This window comes from Fopius arisanus, unplaced genomic scaffold (assembly GCF_000806365.1).
Source record: "Fopius arisanus strain USDA-PBARC FA_bdor unplaced genomic scaffold, ASM80636v1 scaffold00087, whole genome shotgun sequence".
Classification (NCBI taxonomy): Eukaryota; Metazoa; Arthropoda; class Insecta; order Hymenoptera; family Braconidae; genus Fopius; species Fopius arisanus.
In genome coordinates this window covers 447,548-468,511 of record NW_011887826.1, presented here as the reverse complement: position 1 = coordinate 468,511, position 20,964 = coordinate 447,548, and the positions used below count along the sequence as shown (strand labels likewise).

At 36.5% G+C, this 20,964-nt stretch overlaps 2 protein-coding genes across 8 annotated transcripts in view; one reads left to right on the top strand and one right to left on the bottom strand.

Annotated features, from left to right (window-relative positions):
* Hrb27C (Heterogeneous nuclear ribonucleoprotein at 27C) overlaps positions 1-20,964 on the top strand; it is a 47,274-nt gene that overhangs the window by 13,438 nt on the left and 12,872 nt on the right. For 2 of the 6 annotated variants that reach the window (XM_011311341.1, XM_011311336.1), the window contains one exon: positions 7,714-7,954. The exons of 1 other annotated variant lie outside the window; for it this stretch is intronic. In XM_011311341.1, the coding sequence (XP_011309643.1) occupies positions 7,714-7,853 (140 nt within the window). In that variant the 3' untranslated portion in view covers positions 7,854-7,954. 3 more of the 6 variants (XM_011311338.1, XM_011311337.1, XM_011311339.1) reach the window with 3 other exon arrangements.
* Positions 8,040-20,650, bottom strand: LOC105270427 (ankyrin repeat and death domain-containing protein 1A-like). Of its 2 annotated transcripts, XM_011311343.1 has the most exons (14): positions 20,520-20,650; positions 20,328-20,448; positions 13,859-14,017; positions 13,532-13,635; positions 13,147-13,245; positions 12,582-12,680; positions 11,533-11,739; positions 10,953-11,249; positions 10,488-10,586; positions 10,194-10,292; positions 10,024-10,113; positions 9,516-9,750; positions 9,277-9,405; positions 8,040-9,080 (listed from the first exon to the last, which is right to left on the bottom strand). In XM_011311343.1, exons 3-14 carry the CDS (start codon positions 13,965-13,967, stop codon positions 9,001-9,003), a joined length of 1,647 nt encoding a protein of 548 aa, XP_011309645.1. In that variant the 5' UTR covers positions 13,968-14,017; positions 20,328-20,448; positions 20,520-20,650; the 3' UTR covers positions 8,040-9,000. The 2 variants fall into 2 exon arrangements, with proteins under 2 accessions (XP_011309645.1, XP_011309644.1); XM_011311342.1 differs by lacking the exon at positions 20,328-20,448.

Below are 20,964 nucleotides of genomic sequence, written 5' to 3'. Positions count from 1 at the left end.
CCACAAAAATGGAGAGAAGTGAAAACAATTAACGAGTAAAAAAACACTATCATGGTTTAGTGAGTGGTAAGGTAATAAACGTTACGTCGGTAAAGATTTAAAAAAAAAAAACCTAATGATAAATAAAGGAAATTAATTACTGTAATAAAGGACCTCGTATACTTGTAACGTTTAGCTTTGTATTGGTAAGATCGTGCCCCCAGTGAGCTTTACAAATTGTAGAATGTAAATTAAAAAATTAAAACTGAGGCAAACTAAACACTAATTATGATGATAAACAACGTCGACAAAGTTCGATGGGGAGAAACAATTGTTGAAACTTTATACAAGTCCTTTACGCTCGCTCGTCAGCCCATTGATATAATGCGCAACTTTTTTTTTTTAATTACTTTTGGTCCCAGTACATAAACTACGCAATTACCTAAACGAGGATTTGAGAACATTCTGATTTCAATGTAACCCCCTCCTTGGATTCAAGGCAACCAACTGCCTCTGGTTTATTTTCGTAAATAATATTTCCTTCTTTAAATAATGAATGGACTGATTATTCGTAATGTAACTGTATTAATAGAAAAAAAGAGTAACAAATCAGGTGGAATGATAAATCTCAAATCGAGTGTTCTGTCCTCATACGTTTTGGTAACTACGTACACGCCAATGCATTATCTCTGAAAAAAAAATTAAGAAAATGATGAAAAAAAATGGAAAAATGAGAGAAAAAGAGAAACATGAACGAGATATGTATGGAGGAAGATGATTATAAAACGAAGATGGGAAAGTGAAGGAGGAATGATTTTTCAATGAGAATAAATAATAAAACAAGAAAGGATAAAAAGAGAGAGGAAGGAGGGACAGGGGAGGTGTTTTAAAAAATTCGACATGATGAACAATGAATTAATGATCATGGTAATAATAATTAAAGTAGAGGTTAACGATAAAACAAACAAAAAAAAATAATAAAATTATTGTCGATTATGACATTATATACACATTATTAAAAATATGATAATGAATGGTGAATATAATATACACAGACACTCACGAAAAATAATGAACTACAGTTATTGATCATTGATACATGATATTACCATTACCCAACTGCTTAGTAAGAATTATTTTTCAATTATTCGAGCGCATGTGTGAGCGCACGCTTGCGATCTCTATTTCTTTCTACTGTGGCGCGTTTATTATAAGGGTGGTGGGAATTTTATTTGACTTCAAACTCGTAAAATGATAAATTTATACGAGAGATCAGGAGCACTTGTGCATGCGAGAGTGAACGATATGAGGCGTGAGAGGACGGGCAGAGGTTTTTTTTCTTTTTCTTTATTCAGTCGAAGGGAAAAAGGTATGAATATAGCCAAAAATCGGTGGACATGCATGATTTTCATGAATTAGCAAGTGAATTTTCTACATGAAATCGATGATTTCGATCATCGGTAATTAGCTATGTTTACAGATGAATAAAATGTAGATGTGTATACACAAGACAACAATATGCATGTGGTGATTAGAGAGAAATCTTTTAGAGTTGAAATATCACAAGTGAAGATACTAAACTCAACGTTATTGCATACAGCTATCTATTAATGATACTTCAGAGCCGTCAAAATGATGAAATCATAAAACTATCAAAATCGCTGTTGACTGTCACAATATTACCAACAACGACTGCTAAAAATTATTATATAGAACATTTATTGAATGTCGATTGAGGTATTTCGTGACTCGTTCCAGCGCCTTAGTATCGTTAATGAAAATAACAAAAAAATCTCCAATGAACTGAGTAATGAAAATTTATTGATAACGATTAATGATAACTAATTATTTTGTGGTTGAACGCCGTTTACTCCTCAATTGAACATCCGACGCGGTTTTCAATAATTAAACAATTGATCCCTAAATGTTATTATCGTCATATTTACCCCAAAGTGCCCTTTTATTTTTTAATTGTATAGTCGTGTAAAGGCTGTTACGCACGTGGACAGGAGAGAACGGATTATTCATTTTCAAAGAGAATAATAATTAAAGATAAATTAAATAAATCTCATTTATTATTGTCAGAGCCAACGTCAACGCTCGATCTGTCGCAGCTATCGCATCAGGTTCACTAATTATTACGTTATTTATTATACATAATAAGTAAGGACTTGTATGGGACATGAACGGATAATTGCTCGATTTTATTATTAAGCAATTATTCGCGTCTCCGCTTGTCACGACTGCTCTCCTATAGTTTCACTGATTAAAACGAAAATTATGAAACACTAGTGCGTAAATAGGTAATGAAAGTTGAGGAGGCACGCGTCCTCATATCTTCACTTGCGTTCATAATTCATAAGCATTTTTTGAATGATATACCTCATTAATGCTAGTGTTGATTATCAATCGGTGAAATGTTTTTCGTTTATCGTGTGACAGAGTTTTTCATGGAATTAGGACTATCACAGTGACAAGTGTTGATTAAATCTAAGAGAGTTTAAAATAAGGGGACGAAAGAGCAGTGAGAGAGTGAATGAGACTCATTGATCATCGATTACTATTATTTCATGGATTTAATCTCGCGGTGGCTGTGACTGCGCGAGCCGTCGATGGAAAAATTCCAAAAAATCGAAGATGTTTCAAACTTGATTCATTATACATTAGAAGTAATGTACGTTCTTGCCTGCGCCACGCGTCTCAATTCTCAATTCTTCAATTAAGTCAGACGGGACCCTTCTACGATATCTAATGAAATCATAGTTAATCATAGGAATTTAATGAAAAAAAAAATGGTGAAACAAAGACTAGTAATGGAAAAAAAAACCAACGGCTCACGCTGGTCCTGGGTTAAGGTAGAACTATTGTGAAATAAAAACGAAAATAAAAAACAGAGGATAAACCAAGCCTTAATTGATAATGACTAACGTCGGAGTTAAGAACCTAGGAATTATGTTTTAACAAAAATTATCAGTGGAGAAACGATGAAACTTATTAGCTTATTGTTACGAGTGTTGATGAGGTTGATGGAGAAAATTTAACAAAAGTATGTAAAAATCATATTTGTCTGGTACTCCGTTAATCAACATGGAAATGAAAAATGAAATAATTAAGATAGGTTTGACCGTTGCATTTAAGATGTAAGCCCTGGGTAAATATGACTATAATATTAACCGTGCGTATTGATAACATTAAAACATAAAGTTGTAGTTGATAATGCCTCGTTTGGCAGAGAATTTGCATTATTTTCTACACGAGAGGGAAAAGTCATTACACGTAATAACACGTTAGCCAGATGTGTCATCATCTCGCGTCTAAGGTGTCTAGAGTCTGACGATTATTTGTTCAATCACTGGGACAGACATGACCCCCAAGCAACCGATAAACAACAAATTGACGATTTGACTGTACTACAATAAGATATTTTACAGTAGTTGTAGAAATGTTTTCGCCTTTCTCTCGACAAATCGCCCAAATACTTGGAAATATTGCCGCTGCACTCTCGGATTTTTAGGATAAAAAAAAAGTGATGCGAGATGAGAAAAAAGTCTAATAGAAAAATGAAATATGAAACAACGTGTCAAACTACAGCTGCAATTATCATTATAATTACTACATTATGACTCTTAGGGAAAAGGATCGAGATATATCTTTGGTTGCAATTATCTCCAATGATCCGTGTTAATATTTTTCAATAAACGAATTACCGAGTCTCGCTGACTCTCGTAAACTTAATTTTATCAATTCGAGTGACATTTTAGATGTAATTTACCTGTTTTTTTCGTTATTTTCAAATGAAACCACAAGCAAAAAGGGGACTGTATCCATTAACTCGCGTTATTTACTATTAATCGATTTGAAGGCTATTTTAAATGCATGAGAAATAACTAAACGGTCTAGTTTACTAAGACGAGGAAAAATAGATAATTGTTACCTCCGCCTAAGGCTAGGAATATAAGCGGCCAACCCTGTGATCCGTTATGATTGGCTGGGGTGTTTTTTTTTTGTATGAATTAAAGAGTACGAAAAGCAATCATTACCCTTTCATTCGTTGATTTTTTTTTGATTTAGTTGAGTTGTCAGGCCCTCAAGTGTTCATTTTCATATTTTATTGAATCAGAGAAGAAGCTGAAGAGAAATTTAGAGTGGTGTGAAAAGTGCGTGAATGGAGATATAAATGATAACGAATGATTCTTCAAACCATGAGGGAAATTTTAAAAATAACAACGTTATAGATGAATCGACAAATTATTGATTAAGAGACGATAAGTTTTTGTACAAATGTATTATAAATTACTGACTTATCGCAGGAGAAGTACCTTAATACAAATGTTAACTCATGGAAGGGGGGGTGGTGAGAGGGGAGATCGAAATGAATCAATTGTCTCGTTTTTAATTAAAAATTAAGCGCAAAAATATATAGTGTTCCTCGTTAATGGGAGTTATAAGGAAACTTGAAAGTTGGGTTTAAGAACGTCATGTAGATCAGGGGACAGGGGGTGGGTGGGTGTTTTGAAAAGAACAGATGTAGAATTAAAGAAAATAATATCAAGTTGACTGTCATTGATTAATCTATCAATTATTAAGTAATTCATTACTAACTTCTAACGGTGAAAATAAAAATGAAAGAGAATAAAACAAAAATCCTCGACATAAGGCAGTTAAGTAGGAGTATTAAGGGATTAGAATGTGGTAAAAAAAAAACAAAGTAATATTTTTTAAACAAAAAAGTAAATGCCGACAAATGCCAATCATTGTGTTCTTGTGAGAATCATAATTAATCAGTAATTATTAAAAGAAGATGGAAAAACTCAAGGAAGAAAAATGGATTTATCTAAGTCGTCGTTTAGTCGTTGTAAATTAATTTGTTCGTAAGGGGTTGGGGAGCGATACGCAAAGCCGAGAAATAAAAAAAAAACCGAGTGAATGATGTGAATGATTGTGGTAATGAGTGTCTGGGATATTGGAACGGGTTAATCAGACGGGGAATTTGTTTAAGCCAGCTGTTAAGCATTTGAATAATTTTTCTACCGGTAAAAACCAAGAATTAAAATGAAGTGAATAATGAAACCTCGAATTTTAACGTAAATTTAATTATGAAAACTATAAGTAAATGATGAAAACTTAAAAATGGATTATTAAGCCGATGGCACGCAAAGTCTAAATAAGGATTTTAAACAGAGAGAGTATTGACTACGTTATTATCACGTAATAGTGCATAGGAAGTAAAACAAGAATGAAAAAAAAAACAAACAAGTAATATATAATGAAATCATAAAATAATTCGTTAGTTTAATAATTAAAGAGGGAAAACTTTAAAAATGAGGCATGAACGTCTGCGGCAGTATTTCCAAACAAGAGCGGCTCAATTATTTTTTCTCCACATTGAATTAAAATTGGAGTAATTATCATCCGCACTATTGATTATTCATTAAACAAAGAGAGAAAAGGCAGTCAGCGCGGGGGGAAGGGCAATCACAATAATTAATCCGAGAAATAAACCACAACTGGTCCCAAAAAAATTTGACAATTCTTCCCCCTAGTACCGATGACACCACCAGAACCAGTACTATTACATCTACTGTTCCTTCATTTACTTTTAATCGAAGAGGGCGAGCTATACTACCTATTTACTATTAAATAAACAATCCACACCTATTGATACCATCAAGCAGTAAAGAAAAACTAAGAGAATAAATATATGCAGATCTATTATATTAATAAAATACTTAACGGTGTTTCTAGTGGATTAATTGATTAATCGATACTTAAGAGAATAATATTATCTATAATCATATTAACGATATAATAATTGGTATATAACGATGTAAAGGTGATAAGTTGAGTATGAATATTACTAGCTGTAATAATAACATAGAAGACATGAAGAAATCATTATTCGTAAAGTGCATACTGATATAGCTTACGAGGAATTATTGAATAGAAAATGAAAATATTGAGTAAAATACAGATGAAAAAAAAAATTATAAATATTGGAGTAACTGCCGTTGTTAATCCATCACGACTGGCTCCTTGCATCCTCTAACGTAATTAAGATATTTCGTTAAGAATCGAATTATTTCCTATAGAGTTTTTGTTACATTCCTGTTTTTACCAGTTCATACCTCTTGATTTAGCTTTAAAACACTGCACAGCTTCCCAACGCTTGTATTAATTAATGTTTAGAGATTTTCACAATGTTGAAGACCTTCTGGTGATATTTCAGGGGTCCTCATAAGTCCGTACTTTTCGTGGAAAAATTGGCGGCGCTATAAAAATGAATGGATGCTGTGTGACATTCGGTTTAAAATTCCATTGATTTATTTATTCCTTGGAAATTCAGAGAAATTTCCAATTTTTTTTTTTCAAGTCTTTTGTCGAATTCTAGATGATTTTCCGGAAAATTCAGTAATTTTCTTTTACTGTGTGACTGCAGTATAAATCATAAATTATCCTCATTCATTATATGAAAATAGTCAATTGACCACTGAATGAATCGTAATTAGTGAAATGAATGAGTGAGTGCTTGTCGGGGATTGAAAGATTCGGGGGAAATGGCTCTCATGAAATAAATTAGAGAAATTCTTTGAACAAGAATATTTAATATTCCGATATTTCGATAATGAAGGGGGGAAAAAAAGTCGTATGTCAACCTTCTGCTTTCTTTTTGTCGCTTCTGTTTTTCACAATTCGCTCATACATGTCATTGTTTTCCTGGGGAAAAAGGTGAGAAAGGAACAAATTGCAAAAAAAAAAGTGAGAAGTTCCGTTTTTGATACTTTGTATTTCTCTTTCAATTTTTTTTTTGACGCCCGAGAAAAGCCATCGAGGTGGTCCACTTTTTCTTTTTCTTTTTCAAAAGGATTTTTTTTTTCTTTCGAGGGAGTCAAAGGAAAATGGATGAGTGCAGTGTTTTATGCTCCGTCAAACAGTCTCAAGCTGCAATTATCATAAGATTGAATCACTCTGATTCAAGTAGACTAATGAATGCAATTAATATCAGGGACTTCCATTAATCCTCACACCCATTATGCCTTTTGTTCCTCCTTTCAGTTCCCATTCATCCACCAAAATTCAAAACCGAGACCGGAAGTCTGACACTCGTATCAAATGGAGATGCACCGGGTCCTCAGCGTTTCTCCCTATCCCATCACTCAAATTACCATCCCTATAGACGCTAGGCGTTGAAAACAGAGGAATGTCACTGGAAAATAGAGAAAATAAAAAACGAAGCGGAATAAAAAAAGAGAGAGGGTGTGAAAAACCAGGTCCAAACACAAAAAAGAGCTTTAACGACGGCACAAAAGAGCGGAACAAGTGTGAAGATTTTTTTTCCTCCCCATCGCGACGTGTGTGCAGAGGAGAAAAAATAACAAGCGCTCCAGCACTATTTTTTGACTGTTGAAAGTAAAAAATTTTTCTTTTCTAGAATTTGTTATTTTGTAGACGTAACTTTGCGTGATTTCCCCCCTTCAATTTAAGGAGTAATAAGTCTAGAAGAAACGATAATAGAGGCTTTATAAAATTAAGGGAAATTAATTACGATTATTAATATTTTAATATTCTATGAAATTTTACATAATACTATTGTCAATACGAATCGAGTGGACGAATTAAAAAACATAATTTAACACCTCTGGATTCAATGCTGGCGTTGCATCCTCGATCCTCAAGTTTATCACCGTAGATTATATATAGATTAAGCATCACGATTATTTTATACGGTTCTAACAGGCGGACAGCGATATGGATCCTCGAATCACACCATCATCCCGGTGGTATCATCCACCAGTGACAGCTACGCTGGTGGACCCCAACGGGGATATTCTACGTCATCAAATAGTGCCAACAAGTATCACCCGTACAATCGTTAGGAGTTGTACCTTCGGTTGGCAGACCCAGGAGAATATTAAAGAGAACAAAGAGTTTCTGTATTTATTAAGGAAGTTCAATAACTCAAGAGCAGCAGAATGCGCGCCAGAAGAACTCCAGGATTTTGTTCTGCACACAAATTCATTCAACTCGTTAAATTTAATGTTTCACATATTGCCGATGTAACCAGGTATTATTCAACGCAAGGGCCGTTGTCCCGGTGATCGCTTCCACTAGCTCCTACATTTTTTTAATATTTCATTTCTCCATCGGTTCTTCCATGAAGAAAGAAGACAATTAATTGGGGAGCGTTGGAGGTGTTAATTCAAAAGCGAAGAGGGAAATTGTAATAAGTCGATTTACATCATGAAGTTTTTGAGGGATATCATTGAATTGCAGGGAGATAGCGAGATTGTTGTCAGGACCTTTTTCCAAGTCCTCATTTTACTCCGCAGAAAAGGCTTCGAGAAGATTTTCGCTATCTCTGTTAGATTTTGAGATATTCCTGAAAAATTGGATTTGGGAATAAATCGATGTGTTCCCTTTAAATCCTCGCTATTGAATTCGATATTTTTGTTGGGTTTTATTTTGAAGAAGTTTAATTTTTTCACGTTCGCTGGAGTTTTGGATTCTCATGGACTCTGTAGCATTGCGAATATCATAAATAATATATTAATTTTCATTTTGAATGTCGTTGGATACGACATTAAATCGGACCAGGGGTTAATCGATCGTACGTAGTAAATGCTAGGTACGACGTAAGAGAATTCAATTGCACTCGTCATTTTTCTAAAATTAATCTCGTCCCGTGTGATGACGAGGACAACCGGGTATAAATACAATTGAACAATTATCCATATTTTTGTTACACGAGATGAAAGCGTCGGTTATCTATTTGATAGAATTGGAGGAGAGAATTACAACGGATTAATAAATCTTTACATTTTTAATAACATTCAGTTATTAGTGTTACATTGAGTTATCCCTCAAATTAAATACGTTTATTCGAGTTATCACATTTACCAGATATGTACATTATTCACTTTCATGACTCTTGCTATAAGCGTTTGTTTTCTCCATAGGTTGTATCAGCGTTATTTCTAAACAGTAAAAAAATTGTTTATATTTGTTCAGTCTCGATGGAGGGATTCACGTGACTGTGCACCTGTGGCAACGTTGTTTATTGCTTTTGTCGTCATCCTCTTGATCCAGATGTTTTTGAACTTTATCTTGAATTTTAAAATATTAACTGATCAGATAAGAATTTTCCAAATATTTAGGATTCAATTATTCTACATGTCATTTTCAAATATAATCAATATATATAAGCCATAAAAAAAAATATGAGCTTCCTCTGCGGATGAAATACCACGAGAATATTTCCAAAGTATTGATCTCAGTAAATATTTAATAGATAATGTTTACCAGCGACATTTTTTTTATCGATAGCCAAAAGTGCTTCGTGCAATTCCTTGCTTAAATGGAGCTCAGGGCTGAGTCCAGAGGCCCATATCATGAGCATCCTATAGCCGTGCTCTTTGTAGCTCGAAGACCCTTGAAATAACGTACAGGAAAAAAAATCGTCAGGTAAATGCCAGTCATAAATCGATGCTTTCATGATGTCCTCATCAAAGCCCCCAAGGATAACGAGGCCATTTACTCACCAGTGTACTGTTGCTCAATGGCGTGTATGTGATCATGGGTAAATGCCCAGTGGAGTGCGAGTTTCCTCCAGTCCCCAGCACCGAGTTGCTTGTAAGCCAGTCTCCGGAGAATATTGCGCACATGATCGGTAATTCCCCCACTGTACACACCAGATACAGTACTTCTTCTCGCTTCCTCTCGCCATCGCCTACTCACGGGGATCACATCCCTGTTCTTCTCCGTGCCCTGATCCTCCTGAACCATATACCATAACTTGAACTCCAGATATCCCCAAACGTTTGCAAAAAATTCAGGTCAAATCGGGATAAAACTTTTCTCTACGTTAAATCATCGCAAATTCAAGACAAATATTTAGAGTTTAAAGTGAAATGAAAAATGAAAAGGTATTCTCTGGATCATTCATTTTTCTCGAATTTCGATGAAATAATTTTTTATTCATTTGAGTAATTTAATTCGCAGAATGTCTCCCATTCGGTTTTACGATGGATTTTTGTAGAAATTTCTCACCAAATATTCCAATCTCGCTGTTTTGATAATCATATCTACAATCGCAGTGAAACTACCTCCGGCAGCGATATACAAAGGTGTTTTTCCACTCTGGAATCAACGATTCCCAAGAAAAAAATCAGTATCAAGTTAATTAGAGAATCACATAATGCGAGAAAATAATCGTTTACTTTTTCCCTCTGTTCGATGTTAACTCCGGCAGCAAGCAGGAGTTTGCAGACATCCGTGTGACCCATTTCAGCTGCAATGTGTATCGGAGTTTGGAGTTTCTGAAAATGGAATCTCAGGTCAAAAGGTCTCCGTTTGCCATGAAAAACGCTACCGATTTCCCCTCTGTGCTTGCAAAAATTAAATAGAAAATCCCAGCGCAGGAAAATTCCATTATTTCCTCGCCCATTCCCACTGCACATGCCACATTTCACGATTTTTTTTCTAACTCTCCGTGCCCTTTCTCATTCACTTACCGAGTTGAGGGAATTCAGATCAGCCCCATGTTTTATCAGTATTTCCACCGTGTCCACTTGATTATTCTGGCATGCGAGGTGCAGGGGGGTGTTCCCAGCCTCGAAAATCAGAAAAATAAATTACAAACTGTTCGGGAAGATATACACTCGGTAAAAACGTACCGCATTCCCAATTATTCACGGAGAATCAAAAAAAAAAAAAAAATCGGTACTAATTACTGAAGCGAGAATTTATTTTGAATTTCAAAGTTTCAAGCGTGAATTTTACCCCGAAATTGGTGATCCGTTTTTCCGAAACTCTCATCATTTTAAAAAATAGAAAAACTTTAGATATTTGTAAAAAAAGGAAAGGGATGATTTGCGTTGTATTCTTGTAATTTCTATTTGATGATTGTTTTGGATTTAACAAGATTTGAGGATCTGCTCGTTATTCCGTGAAATGGAGGACATAAACGTTTGGCTTACATTGCACTGTTTATTGGTGATGCTGCTGTGCTGGAGGATGAGCTCCAATATACCCTTGCAGCCCTGACTCGCAGCAACATGTAGAGCTGTTAGCCCAGTGTCATCACCTATCTCAACGTTAGCATTGGATTTTAATAGAGTCTGGGCTATTCCCGTGTAACGCATTCCCGTTGCTACATGAAGTGGAGTGTTTCCGTCCTTGTCCTGACTGTTTAAGTTTGCACCGAGTTTGATGAGAATTTCTACTCCCTCGCCGTGGCCCTCAGCGCAGGAATAGTGCAATGGTGTTTGTTGTTTCTAAATAATGAAGAATTAATTTTCACCCACAGAAATAAATTTTCACGCCAAACTGTTCAACCGGTTCAATCCGATTTCTACGCATTTGAATTATCCACCGATATCTCGGGATAGCGGCGCGATATCGAGATCTTTGTCTGAAAATTTTTTGGAAAGTTGTGCAACAAAAAAGATTTCTATAAAAAATTTCATATCTCCCACTGCATGTAATATTCATCAATTGTGGAGAATTCTGTCGAAGAAATGGAGATTTTTTCGAGAATATGGATTGATTATTATTTACTTTATCGGTAACGTCCAGTTTAATTTCCGGTATTTTTGCGAGTGCTGCGATGACACCTGGATTCCCTGAAACAGCGGCATGATGCAGAGCAGCTGCACCTGTGCAGTCGATGGCAGGTACATCCAGGGTCTTCACGGCTTCAGTTAAATATTCAATTACACCGGGGTTGTTCCCACGGGATGCGCACATCAAAAGCGTAAATTTTTTCTGCAGACAGAAGCAATTTCGATGAAAAGTTCATGGAATTCAGTCGTCGGCTGTCGGAGATGAGTTTTGAAGTTCGGGATGTGCAGTAGAAAAATTTTCAAGGAGTGAAATCTCTTTAGAAAATATTAGGATTAACGCAGGAAAAGAAACTGAAGGTCTGGAGGGTTTTTAGGTATTGAATAATTTTCCATTTTTTTTTCAGTTTACCCCGAATTACTCCAAAGATCAAAATGTCCTCCGAATCGATTGGAATTATTTTTATCCATTTATAATGAGAGAACAGACGGCAAAAATCGAGTCGACGTTCATTACTGAAGAGCTTTAACTTCTGAATGATGAGAAATTCAATGGGTGATCCTCATGGAGGGGGTGGGGCAAATGCTGAGGACCCGTGTACTATATGTCGAATTACCGGGCTCTCCGCAATGGTAATACCTTGTAACATATGTTACTTCCATACGCAAGCCTCGGAGAAGTGATATTCCCCGCTGTATATCATATCGTCAAATCGATATTCAGCCGAGGCACGAATTTATCTCGCAATTTTATGATCCACCTCAAGCCTCGAATATATATTTTTTATTTGATGGTATACGATTTTATCGGCTTGTAATACCAAATTTTTCACCGCAATTTCATTTTTTTATTGTCACACGAGAGCTGAGAATTTCTCATCGGTATTGAACACCGACGGTTTATGAGGTGAAATTATTATTTGAGGTATTGGAGGTGAAAATTCTTCGGCAGAGTTTATGGATTGATATTTGGTGAGGAGGATAGGAGCTCTCTTTCTCTTCGGGGAACAATTAATATTGATTTCAGTGATTAAGGGGTCGTCATACTTTATTGACAGCTGTGACACTTGCGCCCGCGTCGATGAGCATCCTGACAGCCTCTAGATGTCCATACCAGGCTGCCATATGGAGTGGCCGCATCTCGAACTGTGAATCCCCACGAGAGACTGATTAATCTATTCGAATAGTTCAGGGGATTCCAGTAAATTCATGCAGGATTGAAAATTATGTTTATGGAAAACAGCAATTTTAGTTTTGCGAAAGTTTTTGAAAAATTTTTCAAAACATTTCCCAAAAATAAAATTGTTTTGCTTCCCCATTTTTTTTGTTCCAAAAGAAAAATTTTCCGAAAAGTTTTCCAGAAATGTTTTGAAAATTTGGAAAAAATATTCCGATGACAATTTTTTTTTTACTCGGGAATTCACAATAATAATGTTACTGAAAAAAAATCATAATAAAAATAGCACAGTGCAAAAATTATATTAATAATTATTTAAAATATCATGAGGTAATAATAACACAAAATCAAAATATCACACGTACAGAACAGAAAAATCAATATCTACGTAAACACTTGGGTGAATTGATTGAAAAAAAATCCATGATATCTCACCTTATCTCTCGCCTCGATATTACATTTCGCCTGGATGAGCATTTCAATGATCTCAGTGTTACCCCTGGAGGCCGCCCAATGGATCGGTGCTCTTCCATACTGAATTTTCGGTCGAAAAAATAAGGAAAAATAAAGACGGTTTTAATGATAAAATCTCTCCAGTACGTGACGACGCGTAAAATCTCCAAATCTCTGATACTAGGATATGCTAATCTGTCTTCCAATGTACTGGCGACCTATTTATTTTGCGTACATCCTGACATGCATGCAAGAATTTCGCTGGAGTCATTCATTGGACTCCCCGGAGAAATCCATGGAAATATTGTTGAGGTGCAGGGAAACCCGAGAGCCCGGGAAAAATGGGTTTATTTGAAATTCAACTCACGTTGTTACGGGAATCGACTGCTACTGTTTCTTGGAGAACTTTTCTCACTGTCTCTGGCTCGTTTTTGATGACAGCCTCGTGCAACAATAGATCGTTCTTCAATACTGAAAAGAATGATATTTTCGCTGATGGAATATTTCACTTTTCACCCGCCGCAGGTGATTCTCCAGGCGTATTTCCACGAATAAAAGGTAGCAAAATTTTTGAAAGTAAAAGGAAATATTAATTTTTCCAAATTTTATTCATTTCGGGTAAAATATATTTGTTAAAGTAGAATGAATTTTGATGGATGGAATAACAAATGGTGCTATTCATTTTTTAACTCACTTCGAGCAGTCTTCGGGTTAAACGTATCGTCGTCTTGATTTTCTGGATGAAGATTGAGGGGCGGCGGGATTTTCACTTTCGTCGCGCTCGACCTCGTGAGATCGGACATTTCTCCCTGTCTATTCGTGACATCCACTCGATTATTTTATTTCTGGGCACCTGTAAAATTAATTACCAGGAATTGGGAGGTTTTTTAATTTTTATCGAGACCCCAAGGACTCCCAATCCTGGAAAAATAAAAAATTCCGGATTCCTCGAGCCTCAACTCAAGCGCGAGAAACGAACGCCAATTAAGAATTCCACTGAACAGCTCAATAACTCCTAATTAAGAACGAGTCGATTAACGGAATTATATTCCCACCCTGAAGTTCCATATTTTCAAGAGAGAAAATAAAAGTGAGATATCTGGCTACTTCCTGAATGTAAAAATTAATTCCAATGAATTTGAATGAATTTTTTCATTCCCAGGAACTTGTAAAAAAATGCAACTTTTCCCGCACTAGCACAAGAATTATTCAGAAATTTTTTTCCCATAGAATTTCCAGCGAACTGAATTCATCGAGTTTAAACCATTTAACTGATGCCATCGCCGAAAAAGCCCACAGGCATTGACGCTAGACTTACTAAAGGGTTTCCCGGAAATCTAGGCAATGCAATTACAATTTTTCCTCCATTCTTTGACATATCTCTGCTGCGAAAATGAAATTACGGATGAAATTACGAGCTGTTGAATAACAAAACCGAGAGTCGGAGGTTCTCTTGCGAAGTAGAAGGGGTCGTGAATAGTCAGACAGTGTACGTTGAATCGATAGAGTCGATGGAATCGAAATTGGGAGTGGGAGAGGTCCTTTGTCAGATCGAAAATTTCACGAATGTGTAATTAATAACGAAGTTGAAATTTATGTCCTGCCGGGGCATAACTGAATCGGTTACTCTCAGGGAAGAGTTACGAGGGTCTGGTGCAGGTGCACCGGATCGTCCTCCTATCGATGATGAATTTTAGGGTTGTGCGAATATTCGAGGGCGAATTGGGTTTCTCATTATTGGCTTCATTCTTTTGGGCTAAAATTAGAGTGTGGTATATCACACGTCTCTCGGGTTCTGTCTGTATCACCCTGTGTCATTCGGGGATGAAGGGTCTATTCGTGTCGTGAAATTAAAGGGAATGCTGAGAAATTGCAGGGAGAATTCCGAATGACATTTCTACTAACCCAATTCTTTCACCTCACCATCGGATACAAATGGAATTTCAGGCTTGAGCAATTCGTACATTTAATTTCAATAAAAAAAATTACGCAAGTCAGAGGTGTCCGGAAAAACATTTTTAAAATGAGATGAAAAATGAATATAAAAATTTCTGGAAATGCAAATGGTTTAAAACATGAATAAAAATGTTATTCCCCGAATTTCTGCTGGAAATGCACGATTAAAAATCCGAGTCAGTGCATAATATTTATAATGAAGTTGATTTGAACTCGCAGATTGTGAAGGAGTTATATAATTTTAATTGATATTCACTCTCGGAATAATTTCACCGTTGGCCTCTCGATTCCCCGAAAACAGGTATATTATTTTCGGAGTGGGCGGTCAATAAATTGTTCACCCCTCGTGATTCCACCATATTGTTATCCCCACATATTCGAAATGGCATACGCATCAATAACCAATCCAGGATACTCAGTATAATGTATCGTTATCGACCCAATTACCGAGACTCAACCGTAGCATCATCCATTCTCAGTTATATTACGTATCCCTCCCAACCCTCGTCTCCACGAGCTGTCGATCCTTTGTCAATGCGAAACCCCAGACAGAGGATCTTGCTGTTTACAAATGTCTATTGACGCAACGAGAGGATGCAATGGACTTGACCCCAAAAATGCGGTCACGAATCGTGAATGGTGTTCACACGAATTTGCCAAAGGGTCTGCCACGAGTGAAACAACCACCAATTGGTGGTCCTGTCACTCGGTCTCATTATCGCGAATTCCTGCATCAGCTGTGGATAAACACAACTGATTAACCGACGCTCAGTTACACTTGTCCTATCACCCTATCCACCAAAATCAATGAAATCGTCACGAATATCTCGTTACACGGTTTACACACCTGCCTTTACATTGTATCGTGTTAGTCAATATCGAATTGCGTGGAAAGTGATCTTCATCATTCGTAAATAACATCCGCTAATTGAATATCTCAGAGAAATTTATCCTGAAATTTACACACTGGTACTAGATTTTTAGAACGTTCCCATAAAAATCAATTAATTCATTCATTTTTTTAGGACAATTAAAATTATTGGAAATTTTCTCTTGATTTTTCAAAATTGAAACGCCCATGTCACTGAAAATTGAAAACTTTCTGAAAAGGAAAAATGGTTTGATTCCGTACAGCATTGAAGTCTGAAAAGAGATCAGCCATAATATTGAAGGCAGAGCAGTGGAAAAATGCTATTGACATTTCATTGGAATCACTGTTTTCGATTCTCGATTTTCTCTTCACTATTGAATCTTTTTGTTCTCTCGACCTGCGTATGAATACCCATGCGAGTCAACAATATATTCGATTGAATAAATAGAAACAGCTCGAACAACCCATAGAGTATTTCCCCCTCTGAAAAATCACCGAAGGCTCAATAAAATTTGTCTCTATTTTCGTGACGACGACAATTCGATCTCTCCTTTATTATCAACACTGAATACGAAAATTTTTCCTTTTGATGGGAAAATAAAATGCGAGAGTCCAATATTTTTATAACAGAATGATATCTCTCACGTTGAATGGCCAATTTATTTCCTCCAACGGCGGAAAGAAAAGTGGCAATAGAAACCCGCGGTAAAAAATATATAACAGGGCACTTTATGCTCCTCTTCGGGATTTAATGGCAGTGGCACGATGGCGATGAAATATCCTCTCCCAATGCAAAGATGAGAGTATAAATCCTCTCTTGAGTGGCAAACAAATAGGAAGGGTTACAGTTAACTCCGGAATAAAGATGGATCCGGCTCCTCATAGAGATTACATTGACTTTTTTTTTTCTTTCATTACTCCCTTTTTCAACTTCATTTTTTCCACTGCTATCCGATCTGCTTCCATTATTCGACGGCCTCGTCACATCCTTTGCTTCCACTTCTTACGTAGAGTGAAGAGTTTTCATCCTGCACTGGTGGATTGACCCGACCTCGAATGCCTCTTGGAGCAGAAAATAAGATGTTATTCTCGTCGTGTTGCATTCAACGAAAGAAATCGAAGAGCTCTGGGTAATTACAGTGGGTTGAGGTTAATTGCGAGAATATGTTGAAGTATTTCGCCGCATGTTGAGCATTTTCTGGAATTAACTCGAGCAACTTTTACTCGATTCAATGGTGTATGAGGGCACTCTACTTCTGTGGTTGTGGCAACTTAACTATTCCCATTTAGTAGTGCACTTGTGGGTCTTTTGAAGGTTTCCTTCAGGTGTGCATGCACTATTGATTCAATTTGTTGTTGGGTATCTGAGGGATTAGTTGATCTGTTGGATTTGGAAATTTGGGAGTTAACGATTCCCACGATTTTAAATTGTCTTGCATTATCGATGGATTTGAGGAGTCAGGTTTTTTATTTTTTGGAAATGTTAGGATTTTTTGGTAGTGAAAATCGATGGAATTTTACGAATTATTTGCGTTTTCATTTCATACAATCAATTAATCCATCAATTAATTTCCAAGCTGATGAGCGGTTATTTTAATCTGAAATTATTCTAAATGCCAACAGAACAAGTGGATTCTTGGAAGTTTTGACTTTGAGATGGAAAACTTCTGGCGTTAAGATTATGGCGGCAATAAAACCGAGTTTATCATGGAATTAGTATTTACGGAGGTGGAGCGACAAAACCGAGGAAGTTCGTAGGGCTGAGTTACAATTACCTGAGAGATTCATAAACAGTCTTAATGAAATTCTCCGGTGGCGTTCTGGGCACTCCGAGCTAACGAGACACTCACCACGTAAATAAGGGTTCGTCCTCGATGTAATATGAACCCTCGACCTGTACCTTCTCGATTCTCACGTGGAGAAAGTTGAAAAGCAAATATACTGGGTTCATAATGTGAGATTCAGACACGAGAAACTCTAGCACAAGATAAACCCTCGAACAGCTCCGAGCCCCCACCGCCCCTTGCAAATCCCCTCATGACTGGAAAGATCTCGGTACAAAGTTACAGTTCTATTCATTAAAATGTCATCCAAACTTATGCTAATTACTCCGCTGATACAAATGAACCGAGTGCGCGCTTGAATCGTAAAAATTAGAATTGAAAATCTCAAAACTCAATGAACCCTGAATTCAAATTATCCGCCTAGGACGACGATATCGATAGTTTTCGCATTCGATCTTCCTGTCGTATTTAGAATAGCATTTGATGAAGTTATTTGAACTGACAATTCAGTGAAACCAAATTTATTTAAATTTTCACTGAAATATGAATATTCGGAATAAAAAATAAAAAATACTCAAAGCATATTTCCCCAATTACCGTTTTATATCAATTTTCAGAGAATAATGAAGCTGGTATTTAATCCCGCAATTCCACCACTCGAACGTAGAAATTTCTGTTTGTCAGTGTAATTCATCCGCAATTAATCTCGACATGAGTTCAATTTTTTTTACTTACAAAAAATGGTTAATTATCAGAGTAGCTGTGTTTATCCACCCCTTCCGCTATGTTTCCATCTTTTGAAGCTCTAAAAATACCGTCCTGAAAAGTGAGTCCACATCGTGTGTGCAATCTCGTTAGTTCCGGGGGAAAGTTGAAAAAAAGGACGAGAGGATGAAGAAAAAAATGAACTCCCGGATTGAAGAAATTGTTGGAACTCTCGAGTTGCCCTGGTCTCAGCTATTTTCTTCGTCTTTCCACGGAGTTGAGACTCCACTCGGGGGCCCCATTGACCCCATTTAATAATCCATAGGTACTTTGCACTCTTATATTCCCGATGTAATTCCCGACCAATTCTTTTCTCTCACCTGGCGTTCAGCCCCTCTCAGCCCCAATCCTCTGTACTCTCTCTCTAAAAAAATTATTACAATTGAAATTGCATGAGGTACGGCATGAGGGGTCGGATGTTCGATCACTGTGGAGTCGTCGGTTTTCCGGAGTGTTTTAAATTGATAGGGACAATATCTCAAATTGTCGCCCGTCTAAGAATAATGGGGGGCAATGAATGATTGATCAATTGCTTTCGGACAACATCGCGCCAGCTAAACTCTTACTCTTGTTGATCGTTTCTCTTAAATTTAGATTTTTTCATAATTAAAGCCGATTGATCCCATTTTTTCGAGCCACCAAAACGGTTCAATATTTTTTGGTAAAATATCCTGCTTGCTGTTAATTAATTTTTTTTCATTTTTTTCATTCATTTTAATTGTCACGGAATCGAATGAGTGGAATCGAGTGAATCGGAAATTCTTGGGAAATTAATTGATTCTTGGACGTAAAAAATCCGATTTGTCGGAATCTTTTGAGATGGTTCGTCATTTCGAGAGAAAAAACTTGCGGGGATTAACGTGGTCGTAGAAATTTATTGTTTCTCCCTTTCTATGTCGCATTTTACGACTGGTGGTATAGATTAGTTCAGAAGACCATGTAGTTTTATGAGAAATTGTCAAAGGGTATTACCAGACAATGCAGAACATGGAAAATCAATTCGTATTGCGTTCTGTTACTTCACAACTCATTTCCTCTACGGACCGACAGAAAAGTGGAAAACCGAGAGTTCTGTCAGGCCTGTGGTAGGATTTTGACTGTTCGCTTTTCACGAATTCGGACATTTCGATGGCAAAATTCAATTGATTCCATTTACAGAATTTTTAAAATGCGATTGACGTTTTCTTTTAAATGGACTCTTACTCTTCCTCTATTTACATTCAACAAAATGCAAGAGACGGTTTTTCATATCGCATTTTACGACTCCATTAATTCAGAAGAATTCGTGGTTTTACGAGGATCTGTCGAACGACACTTTTTACAATTCAGTTAGCAGTAAAAAATATCTATCGTCTGCTGGAAATTCCTTCATTCTACAAAAACTCTCGATCTTAATTACCTTCAACGTTAAATTAAGTGAGTTATCCCAATTACCCGTGCGAATTTCCAGATGAATTTTCAGTGGATTCTAGGAAAAGTTGTTATGTTAAAGCAATAATTCAGTTAGAATTAAAAGCTCCACCATCCAAGGGATTTAATGGATTTATTTAAGGCTTTTCCTAAAAAGAAAAAGCCATTTCTAAAATCCAGGCAGAATTCTCTTTAAATTTTACTGAAGTCGTTTGAAATAATTGGAAGTGCCGAATAAAAGCCCTGAAAATCAATGAAACCGGTAATGACGTGAACCATGCAAATGATTTAGCAAATGGATGCAATTGGAAATCATTGTGTCTATCAAAACCCTTAGAAGGCTCTATGCTATTTATCTGAGTGCATCTGGCTGTTACCTTGGCGCGAGAAATTAGGAGAACAAGTGATTCCACTCCCGACGCGTCAGTTCAATTTGCCAAATTGAGACGAACTCGAGAATAATTGGAGATGAAATTTCCCGTTAAACCCGTGACATGACTAAAATCGTCAATTCCAATATTCATCTGCAATAAAACCCGGAGAAATGAATGAAATCGGATTCTACTCACTCCACAGCGGTAATTTGCAGCTCTGGTTTCACAAAATTTAAAATTCGTTCGAAGCCGGTGGAAATCTCCAGGGATTTTAAATGCGTTCGAGATGCCGCTCTCGTTGGTGGACGTGAAAACCGGGCGGATTGTTGCAGTCGACGGAACGAGAAACGATATGCTACTGAACTCACTCCGTCACAATCTGAATCGCTTTCCTCCGGTTTCGTCGCCACTACGCCGGCGCAACCACGTGGGTAAATCCCTTTTTAAAAAAAGTAGGTAACGTTTTTGGTAAGCCTTTTTCGGTGCATAGCTAAGCTATATATACATATAGTACAATATAATATACCATTTGAATAAAATAATGATTTGTGTGAGAAAGAAAAATATTGTATTTATATTGATATTAGTCCGAAAAAGGATTGAATTTAATTTCATGTTCTCCTGATACTTTTTCAAAAAA

Bases quoted from the DNA above. Each gene is read 5' to 3' on its own strand.
- LOC105270427 (XM_011311343.1), bottom strand. From the start codon at position 13,967: ATGTCCGATCTCACGAGGTCGAGCGCGACGAAAGTGAAAATCCCGCCG. The intron at 13,246-13,531 runs GTGAGTTGAATT...CCGAAAATTCAG, and splicing joins CAGTCGATTCCCGTAACAAC to TATGGAAGAGCACCGATCCA. The intron at 11,250-11,532 runs GTAAATAATAAT...TTCATTATTTAG, and splicing joins AACTGGACGTTACCGATAAA to AAACAACAAACACCATTGCA.